Below are 11,107 nucleotides of genomic sequence, written 5' to 3'. Positions count from 1 at the left end.
GTAGTTTCTTATCCCAGTTTAACCTATTTGCTTATGGCCCTGCCTACAACTAACAACTTGTTTTTTAAATTATATGAGCAAAAGATATTCCATTTTATTTGAACATCAAGACCTCTCACTAAAGCCTTCAGTCATACAGAAACTATACTTAAATCCAAACTAGTTCTCTAGCAGATTAGCAAAAATGGCTCACCCCTTGTTCAAGAATGTCCTTTCCCTTTAATCAGATACCAACCTCTCACTTTCGTTATTTGAAAATTAAATGATCTCCAAAAATCACTATTTTTTAAATAAACCATATAAAGTTGGTTGCAATTTCAGTTTAATCCACCAGAAAAGACAGAAAAAATATTACAACAAATATTATGGTTAAACTCATATATACTAATTGATAAAAAAAACATTTGAATTATTATAGATTTCTTTATTTCGCCGTGATTCAAAACAGAGTTTTTCAATTTCAATTATTATACAAAATTCTTGCAACCAATAGAATGTTATATACAGTGCCTTCGGAAAGTATTCAGACCCTTTGACTTTTTCMACATTTTGTCAAGTTACAACCTTGTTCWAWTTTTTTTWAATCAATCTACACACAATACATTTACATAAGTATTCAGACCCTTTACRAAGTACTTTGTTGAAGCACCTTTGGCAGCGATTARAGCCMTGAGTCTTCTTGGGTATGACGRTACAAGCTTGCCACACCTGTATTTYGGGAGTTTATTCCATTCTTCTRTGCAGATCCTCTCAAGCTCTGTCAGGTTGGATGGGGAGCATTGCTGCACAACTATTTTCAGGTCTCTCCAAAGATGTTCGATCGGGTTCAGGTCAGGGCTCTGGCTCTGCTACTCAAGGACATTCAGAAACTTGTCCCGAAACCACTCCTGCGTTGTCTTGGCTTTGTGTTTAGGGTCGTTGTCCTGTTGGAAGATGAACATTTGCCCCAGTCTGAAGTCCTGAGCGCTATGAAGCAGGTTTTCATCAAGGATCTCTCTGTACTTTGCTCCGTTCATCTATGCCTTGATCCTGACTAGTCTCCCAGACCCTGCCGCTGAAAAACATCCCCACAGCATGATGRTGCCACCACCATGATTCACCATAGGGATGTTGCCTGGTTTTCTCCAGACGTGACGCTTGGCATTCAGTCCAAAGAGTTCAATCTTGGTTTCATCAGACCAGAGAATATTGTTGGTCTTAGAGTCTTTCGGTGCCTTTTGGCAAACTCCAAGAAGAATGTCATGTGCCTTTTACTGAGGAGTGGCTTCTGTCTGGCCACTCCACCATAAAGGCCTGATTGGTGGAGTGCTGCAGWGATGGTTGTCCTTCTGGAATGTTCTCCCATCTCCACAGAGGAACTCTAGATCAAAGTCAGAGTGACCATCGGGTTCTTGGCCCTTCTCCCCCGATTGTTCAGTTCGGCCAGGCGGTCAGCTCTAGGTAGAGTCTTGGTGGTTCCAAACTTATTCCATTTAAGAATGGAGGCCACTGTGTTCTTGCAGACCTTCAATGCTGCAGAKATTTTTTGGTACCCTTCCCCAGATCTGTGCCTCGACGCAATCCTGTCTCGGAGCTCTACGGACAATTCRTTCGACCTCATGGTTTTTGRTCTGACATGCACTGTCAACTGTGAGACCTTATATCGACAGGTGTGTACCTTTCCAAATCATGTCCAATCAATTGAATTTACCACAGGTGGACTCCAATGAAGTTGTAAAAACATCTCAAGGATGATCAATGGAAACAGGATTCACCTTGAGCTCAATTTTGAGTCTCATAGCAAAGGGTCTGAAAACTCATGTAAATATGTTTTCACTTTGTCATTATGGGGTATTGTGTGTAGAATGATGAAGAAAATGTTTTATTTAATACATTTTAGGAAAAGGATGTAAGGTAACAAAATGTGGAAAAAGGGAAGGGGTCTGAATACTTTCCGAATGCACTGTAGGTGGGAGGGGTTGAGGGGAGCTGAAGGGTGGGACTAAAAATAAACAAAAGGTAACTAATGTAAAATATAATGTGTCCGTAAAAATGTATATAGTATGTATAAGCTGGAAGTAGAAGCCTAAGCGTTGTTGTCCATTGATGTACTCTCATTAGGTGAGGGGTGGTATGGTTAGGGGAAAATAATAAAGGAAAATATATTAAAAAAAAAAAAATTATATATATTTAAAAAATAATATATGTATTTATCAAAAATAAAATAAAAATATATGGGGTATTGGATCATTCAGACAATAACATTGATAGAAGCCAAAATCTATTTGCAATATCCAAGCTGATCCACCCCAAAAAATAAATAATAATAATAATTTGTAATAATTTCGAAAAACACAATTTCCCTTTGACATTYTGGGCTATTGTGTGTGTGTAGGCCAGTTACAAAAAAYATCTCAATTTAATCAATTTKAAATTTAAGCTGTTACACAACAAAATGTGGAAAAAGTCAAGGGGTATGAATACCTTCTGAAGGCACTATATGTGCTTACAGTGAGGCCTCTTACATTGCAGAATTGAAGTATTTGAATCTTGCTTTCACTGCCGCAATTAAATGTTTTCCAATTCTATTTTGAGTAGAGGAAGAGTKGTGTACTCACTGTGCTACATGTTCAAAATGTTGTTCCCCCTCCGAATCTGTAGAGGAGGCACCTGTAAAACACATAAAAGAGAGTGATGTAGAGCTCAACAGTACGGATGATCTTAGTATGATTGTCTATATTAATATGTTTTCATTGAAAATGAAACATTTGAACCAGAAGAGATACAAATGAATTACATCAGCATTACATCTTTATGTGACGATGCACTCTAGATGGGTCACTTGACTTGAAGATCAAAACTCAATGGTCACCTTCGATGTAGATTTCTGCAGATGTCGAGTCTGTGCCATAGAAGTTGGAAGCAAAGCAAGAGTACCGCCCTGTGTCTTCCTCGAATGCCTCGGCAATGATCAGAGAGTGCAACTCGCCGTTGTTGATGATCTGAATGTCAGGGCAGTTCTCCAGCTCCTTCCCCTCACAAAACCACCTGGAAAGCCATAAAATGCATATGCTCCTRTTAGTGACATCATCACATTAGGGATTGAGCCCATTGAGCATAATCAGTCAAAAATAATCTAACCGTTTCAACTTTAAAATATAAATMMATGTTATATTTGAAAAAAAKCTAACAACTTTTCTGCGTTAGCAACTCTCCGACAGTCATAACTCATTAGTGTATGTGGTGAGTGTCTTGACCCAGTGTGTATGTCTGGCCAACTGCCAGTAAGTGTAGCCACAATCAGGTCTTGGGAAAAAGTTCTGGTGAGCTCTATTTCACTTTAAAACAAGAAGCCACCACACCACCCTACAATGCCAAATGAGTACTTAGTTACCACTTACTATACGGCAATATGGATTGATGTAAAATGTAAATGAGCAAAATTCTTAAGATGACAAATTGGCTACTGTTCCTGACTATGACTGTGACATTTCTACACCTGAACATGATTTAGGCTTTGCATAACAAAAGGGTTGACTACTTATTGACTCAAGACATTTCAGCTTTTAATTTGTAATTAATTTGTAAAAACTTCTAAAAACCTAATTCCACTTTGACATTATGGGGTATTGTGTGTAAGCCAGTGACACAATATAATCTATTTCAATATAATCTATTTAAATTCATGCTGTAACACAATTCTTTTTTTTTTAAGTCAAGGGGTSTGAATACTTTTTGAAGTACACCCCAAAAGATGCGATATAGAAAAGGTCTCGCTACTTTTACATTTTTTACTTCAATATTCCTTTAAAGATGTTCAAGAGTGAATTTACATGAGGTTGTCTTTCAGGCTAGGTGTAAAAACTGGCTAATAGTTCCAGTATGATATAAATGGAGTCCTCGACCTGCTAGAATGGAAACATCATAAAGACACTCGTTTGATCAGAGAGATTATTTAAATTCAAGTCCATGTACTATATTTAGTACAATATCAAAGTGTGCCAGTGCTGCAGAAAAAAATCTGTTTGGTTTAATTAAATGTAAGAAATTCTACACAGGGCACATTGACATTTTAAGATTGTCATTAACTATCATACTTCCAGTGTTAAAGTTGGGATTTTGTAAAAAATTGTGAAAAACATTAAAATGACTTCAGCATATGTATATTGAAACGCCTTTCAGAATGWAATTGTTTAAAAGCATATAGTATTGCTACAGTATTTGACCTGTACTAAGCCCAAATATGTGAAATATATGATGCAACTCATTATCTTTTGTGAACTACAGATGTTTCTGTATCGTCTGTTTCTGAGGAAGACACACCCATCTGTACTAAAGAACAGCCACAGGAGGCCACCTCACTGCCGTCTTGCCAGGAAGTCACTTCATCTGTATCTGTCAAGGTAACTACTACTGTCCTTCTTGTTACGTAGAGGACTACCACGGCCAAACCTGGACGACGCTGGGCCAATTGTGCGCCGCCTACCCCGGCCAAACCTGGATGACGCTGGGCCAATTGTGCGCCGCCTCCCAATCACGGCCGGTTGTGATTCAGCCTGGACTCGAACCAGGGTCTGTAGTGACGCCTCTAGCCCTGAGATGCAGTGCCTTAGACCGCTACTCGGGAGCCCCATGACTTGGAAAAGCACACACCTGTCTATATAAAGGTTCCACAGTTGACAGTGCATGTCAGAGCAAAAACCAAGACATGAGGTCGAAGGAATTGTCCGTAGAGCTCCGAGACAGGATTGTGTCGATGCACAGATCTGGGGAAGGGTAGCAAAACATTTCTGCAGCATTGAAGGTCCCCAAGAACACAGTGGCCTCCATTATTTTTAAATGGAAGAAGTTTGGAACCACCAAGACTCRTCCTAGAGCTGGCCGCCAGGCCAAACTGAGCAATCGGGGGAGAGGGTCCTTGGTCAGGGAGGTGACCAAGAATCCGATGACAAAGCTCCAGAGTTCCTTTGTTGAGATGGGAGATTTTTCCAGAAGGACAACCATCTCTTCAGCACTCCACCAATCAGGCCTTTATGGAAGATTGGTGAGACAGAAGCCACTCCTCATTAAAATGCACCTGACAGCCCACTTGGGGTTTGCCAAAAGCCACCTAAAGGACTCTCAGACCATGAGAAATAAGATTCTCTGGTCTGATGAAACCAAGATTGTACTCTTTGGCCTGAATGCCAAGCGCCACATCTGGAGGAAACCTGGCACCATCCCTATGGTGAAGCAGGGTGGTGGCAGCATCATGCTGTGATGATGTTTTTCAGCGGCATGGACTGGGAAACTAGTCAGGATCGAGGTAAAGAGGAACAGAGCAAAGTACAAAGAGATCCTGGTCCAGAGCCAACCACAGGAGTATTCAGGAGCCCGCTCTCAATGACTGTAGGCAACCTGCTGCTGCCGCTCTGCTAATCTTTAGATGGGGGAAGGAGAGGAGGTAGGGTGCACAAATGGGTAAGTGGGGGGACCTGCGTTGATAGGGTAACTGATTAAAAAAAACTGCATCATAAATAAATGTGGCTAGTCAATTGTGTGAGTCAGGGGCTGGGCCCAAGCCTATAGGGAGCCCAATAGGGGGAAAAAAAAGAAAGAATAATTGTTTTATTGTTTTATTTCATTTTTTATCCAACCACAGGAGCCCACTCTCAATGTTGAAAATACACCAGAGAGCATAAGGCACTGCATCTCAGTACTAGAGACATCACTACAGACCCAGTTCGATTCCACCCTGTATCACAACCGGCTGTGATTGGGAGTCCCATAGAGCGGCACACAATTTGCCCAGCGTCGTCCGGGTTAGGGTTTGGCAGGGGTAGGCCATCATTGTAAATTAGAATTTGTTCTTCATTGACTTGCTTCGTTAAATAAATAAAAAATAAAGGAAACACCGACATAGTTTCTTAAAAGGGTGTTTGGCCACTACAAGCTGCCAGAACAGCTTCAATGCACCTTGGCATAAATTCTACAAGTAGACCTAAATCATGCCAGGACAATACTTTGTAGAGCCACCTTTTGCAGTGATTACAGCTGCAAGTCTSATGGGGTATGTCTCTATAAGCTTGACACATCTAGCCACTGGMATTTTTGCCCATTCTTCAAGGTGAAACTGCTCCAGCTCCTTCAAGTTGGATGGGTTCTTCTGGTGTACAGCAATCTTAGTCATACCACATATTCTCAATTGGATTGAGGTCTGGGCTTTGACTAGGCCATTCCAAGACATTGAAATGTTTCCCCTTAAACCATTCAAGTGTTGCTTTAGCAGTATGCTTAGGGTCATTGTCCTGCTGGAAGGTGAACCTCCATCCCAGTCTCAAATCTCTGGAAGACTGAAACAGGTTTCCCTCAAGAATTTCCCTGTGTTTAGCGGCATCCATCATTCCTTCAATTTTGACCAGTTTCCCAGTCCCTGCCAATGAAAAACATCCCCACAGCATGATGCTGTCACCACCATGCTTCACTGTGGGGATGGTGTTCTAGGGGTGATGAAAGGTGTTGGGTTTACGCCAGACATAGCGTTTTCCTTGATGGCCAAAAAGCTKAATTTTAGTCTTATCTAACCAGAGAACCTTCTTCCATATGTTTTTCGGAGTCTCCCACATGCCTTTTGGTGAAGACCAAACGTGTTTGCTTATTTCTTTCTTTAAGCAATTGCTTTTTTTCTGGCCACTCTTCCATAAAGCCCAGCTCTGTGGGGTGTTTGGCTTAAAGTGGTCTATGAGTTTTGGTGGGCGGCCCTCTCTTGGTAGGTTTGTTGTGGTGCCATGTTCTTTCAATTTTTTTTATCATGGATTTAATGGTGCTCCGTGGGATGTTCAAAGTTTCTGATCTTTTTTTATAACCCAACCCTGATCTGTACTTCTCCACAGCTTTGTCCCTGACCTGTTTGGAGAGCTCCTTGGTCTTCATGGTGCTACTTGCTTGGTGGTGCCACTTGCTTAGTGGTGTTGCAGACTCTGGGGCCTTTCAGAACAGGTGTATATTTACTGAGATCATGTGACAGATCATGTGACACTTAGATTGCACACAGGTGGACTTTATTTAATAAATTATGGGACTTCTGAAAGTAATTGGTTGCACTAGATCTTATTTAGGGGCTTCATAAAAAGGGGGTGAATACATATGCACGCACCACTTTTCCATTTTTATTTTTTAGAATTTTTTGAAACAAGTTATTTTTTTCATTTCACTTCACCAATTTGGACTATTTTGTGTTTGTCCATTACATGAAATCCAAATAAAAATCCATTTAAATTACAGGTTGTAATGCAACAAAATAGGAAAAATGCCAAGGGGGATGAATACTTTTGCAAGGCAATGTATATCATATTATTTGTATCCCTCATTTACTCAAGTGTTTCTTTTATTTTAGCAGATACCAGTTGCCTACAGTTGGGAAGGCCGCAATTTGGGCAGCATGGGTGCCAAATATACAGCTTGTTGCTTTGTGGCCATAGAAGGGTTTTATAACCTCTTACCCTGGCAATTTGACTATTAAACTCATGGGTACACTAGCAATGGCTGCCAGTCCTGACTTGAATCGGAACTGCCATCTATGGATTATATTTCTATGGTTGCTTGCAGCTGTCTGTTRGCCTTTTTCAAATTTCAAAATACAATCGAGGGAAAAACGTACAGTTTGAAAGAAAATACCTACTGCTGAAAAGAGAAGACCAATCTGTCTGTAGAACCAATAGACAAAAAATTCTCAACAACTCCCAATGTTTAGCAAACAGCAGCACTGTTTTTCAAAGTAGCTCCTCTTGAGACTCATCCCAAACCATCTCAATTGGGTTGAGGTCAGGTGGTTGTGGAAACCAGGTCATCTGATGCAGCACTCCATCACTCTCCTTGGTTAAATAGCRCTTACACAGCCAGGAGGTGTGTTTTGGGTCATTGTCCTGTTGAAAAACAAATGATAGTCCCCAATGATCACCCGACCTTAACCCAATTGAGATGGTTTGGGATGAGAAGGACCGCGGAGTGAAGGAAAAGCAGCCAACAAGTGCTCAGCATATGTGGGAACTCCTTCAAGACTGTTGGAAAAGCATTCCAGGTAAAACTGGTTGAGAGAATGTCAAGAGTGTGCAAAGTTGTCATCAAGGCAAAGGGTGGCTACTGTAATGGGAATTTGAATGTTTGTGCTTTTCTTTATAACTAATTGCTATGTTCTATTTATATGCTGTTCTAGAAACCAATTTCTGTGTTCATGCAAGTGGCTGACTGTACAAATCCTCACTATCAGTAGTTGCAATTTGGCAGTACGCCCAGACCTTGTTTTGAGAARGAACGACCGTGTTTTCAGAACAAACGAAAGATATCTCAGTTTCAAGGTCTCAGCTTAGAGAGGAGAAGCCTTGTTATTGGTCTGTCACATGTAATGAAACAGTATTGGTCGGTCACATGAATGAAACAAAACTGTAATGATTCATTAATTATGCTAAATCATGCAAATATAACTTGTCTGTGTATAGCCGTATAAAAGACAACTACTGGGTCTTCCCAGGAGGAGCTCCTGATTGACATGTGTACTATGGTGCATTGAGTTGGTTGGAATCTCTCCAGCGCGCTGACAAATAACAATGATTCGTTTAAAATTGACTTCGAGTGTCCCTGTGTAAGAATTTTTCCACAACACTACTTTGAAGAATATAAAATATATTTTGATTTGTTTAACACTTTTTTGGTTACTACATGATTCCTTGTGTGTTATTTCATAGTGCATGTCTTCACTATTATTCTACAATGTAGAAAATAGTACAAATAAAGAAAAACCCTTGAATGAGTAGGTCTGTGCAAACTTTTGACTGGTACTGTATGTAGGGGACCTCACTGGAAAAGCGTGTCATTTCTAATGAGTAAGGTTCTAATTTGAAAGTATGAGCAGTAGAGAAGGCTTGTCCCTGCGTAGACTGCCTGGCTGCTGCACCTGTCAAGGCTATTTTCCCTCCCTAGCCCAGGGAGGAAAGACCCCCCCCCCATCAGAGTCCCAAAGTTAGGGGTACTATGACTGTGTCCCAACCGAATACACACAATACTAAACATAGACTGAGAATAGACACAATACTATTCCCTGACACACCAGAGCTACTAAACCATAGAAGGTGATACCGAGCACGCTTAATACTGAGAGAACATAACCACGACGTCAAGAACTAACGCAAGTTAACACACCAACTGACAGACAGCAAAGTTTATTTGCCACGTGCACAGGATACAACAGGTGTAAAACAGTACGGTGAAATTCTTTCCCAACAATGCAGTGATAATATTAATATAGATAAAATACAAAATAGAATAAAAAAACACATTATATAAGTTGAAGAAACATGAGAATGCAAGTATATTCAGGTCTGTGTGCCAGTACCCTATTTAATGTGCAGTGGTACTGGAGTGGTTGAAGGTTTATACATAAAAAGACTGGTAGTAGAATATACATATAAACAGGGCTGAAATATGACAGGTAGCAGGAATATATAAATACTTATGGTAAAATACTAATGGTAATACATACAGTACCAGTCAAATGTTTGGACACACGTACTCATTTCAGGGTTATTCCTTATTCTACATTGTAGAATAATATTGAAGACATCAAAACTATGAAATAACACATATGGAATCACGTAGTAACCAAAAAAGTGTTAAACAAACCAAAATATATATTTTAAATTTGAGATTCTTCAAAGTAGTAACCCTTTGCCATGATAAGAGCTTTGTACACTCTTGGCATTCTCTCAACCAGCTTCATGAGGTAGTCACCTGGAATGCATTTCAATGAACAGGTGTGCCTTGTTCAAAGTTAATATGTGCAATTCCTTTCCTTCTTAATGCTTTTGAGCCAATCAGTTCTGTTGTGACAAAGTATTGTTGGTATACAGAAGATAATCCTATTTGGTAAAAGACCAAGTCAATATTATGGCATGAACAGCTCAAATAAGCAAAGAGAAACGAGAGACCATCCTTACTTTAAGACATGAAGGTCAATCAATACAGAACATTTCAAGAACTTTGAAAGTTTCTTCAAGTGCAGTCTCAAAACCCATCAAGCACTATGATGTAACATGAGGACTACACAGGAAAGGAAGACCCAAAGTTACCTCTGCTGCAGAGAATAAGTTCATTACAGTTACCATCCTCAGAAATTGCAGCCCAAATAAATGCTTCACAGAGTTCAAGTAACAGATACATCTCAACATCAAATTTTCAGAGGAGAATATATGAATTAGGCCTTCATGGTTAAATCGCTGCAAAGAAACCACTACTAAAGGACACCAATAAGAAGAGACTTGCTTGGGCCAAGAAACACAAGCAATGGACATTAGACCGGTGGAAATCTGTCCTTTGGTCTGATGAGTCCAAATGTGAATTTTTTGGTTCCAACCGTCGTGTCTTTGTAAAATGCAGAGTAGGTGAACGGATGATCTCTGCATGTGTGGTTCCCACCATGAAGCATGGAGTAGGAGGTGTGACGGTGTGGGGGTGCTTTGCTGGTGACACTGTCTGTGATTTATTTAGAATTCAAGGCACACTTAAACAGCATGGCTACCACAGCATTCAGCAGCGATACGCCATCCCACCTGGTTTGCGCTTAGTGGGACTATCATTTGCTTTTCAACAGGATAATGACCCAACACACCTTCAGGCTGTATAAGGGATATTTGACCAAGAAGGAGAGTGATGAAGTGCTGTATCAGATGACCTGGCCCCCACGACTGTAKTGGGACTGATCACCGACGCCTCATCGTCGGTGATCAGTCCCACCACCGTCATGTTGTCAGCAAACTTGATGATGGTGTCGGAATTCTGCGTGACCYCGCAGTCGTGGGTGAACAGGAGTACAGGAGGGGACTAAGCACACACCCTTGAGGGGCCCCGGTGTTGATGGTCAGCGTGGACGATGTGTTGTTGCCTACCCTCACTACCTGGGGGCGGCCCTTCAGGAAGTCCAGGATCCAGTTGCAGAGGGAGGTGTTCAGTCCCAGGGCCCTGAGCTTGGTGAAGATCTGGAGGGGACTRTGTTGTTGAATGCTGCCCTGTAGTCAATGAACAGCATTCTTACATAAATATTCCTTTTGTCCAGGTGGGTGCGGGCAGTGTGGAGTGCAATAGAGATTGCGTTATC

At 40.8% G+C, this 11,107-nt stretch overlaps 2 protein-coding genes across 6 annotated transcripts in view; both read right to left on the bottom strand.

Annotated features, from left to right (window-relative positions):
- Nucleotides 1-11,107, bottom strand: part of mypn (myopalladin) — a 55,325-nt gene that overhangs the window by 34,973 nt on the left and 9,245 nt on the right. For all 5 annotated transcript variants that reach the window (XM_023970322.2, XM_070434870.1, XM_023970324.2 and 2 more), the window contains exons 3-4: nt 2,852-3,027; nt 2,598-2,649 (exon numbers count right to left, since the gene is read on the bottom strand). In XM_023970322.2, the coding sequence (XP_023826090.1) occupies nt 2,598-2,649; nt 2,852-3,027 (228 nt within the window). The remainder of the gene's footprint in view (nt 1-2,597; nt 2,650-2,851; nt 3,028-11,107) is intronic.
- Nucleotides 4,485-11,107, bottom strand: part of cacul1 (CDK2 associated cullin domain 1) — a 29,397-nt gene continuing 22,774 nt past the window's right edge. The window contains exon 10 of the transcript XR_011474050.1: nt 4,485-4,506. The gene's annotated coding sequence lies outside the window, so the exon portion shown is untranslated. The remainder of the gene's footprint in view (nt 4,507-11,107) is intronic.

Source organism: Salvelinus sp. IW2-2015, linkage group LG25 (genome assembly GCF_002910315.2).
Source record: "Salvelinus sp. IW2-2015 linkage group LG25, ASM291031v2, whole genome shotgun sequence".
Classification (NCBI taxonomy): domain Eukaryota; kingdom Metazoa; phylum Chordata; class Actinopteri; order Salmoniformes; family Salmonidae; genus Salvelinus; species Salvelinus sp. IW2-2015.
The sequence above is the reverse complement of the archived record's forward strand: the minus strand, read 5'-3'. Positions and strand labels throughout refer to the sequence as shown.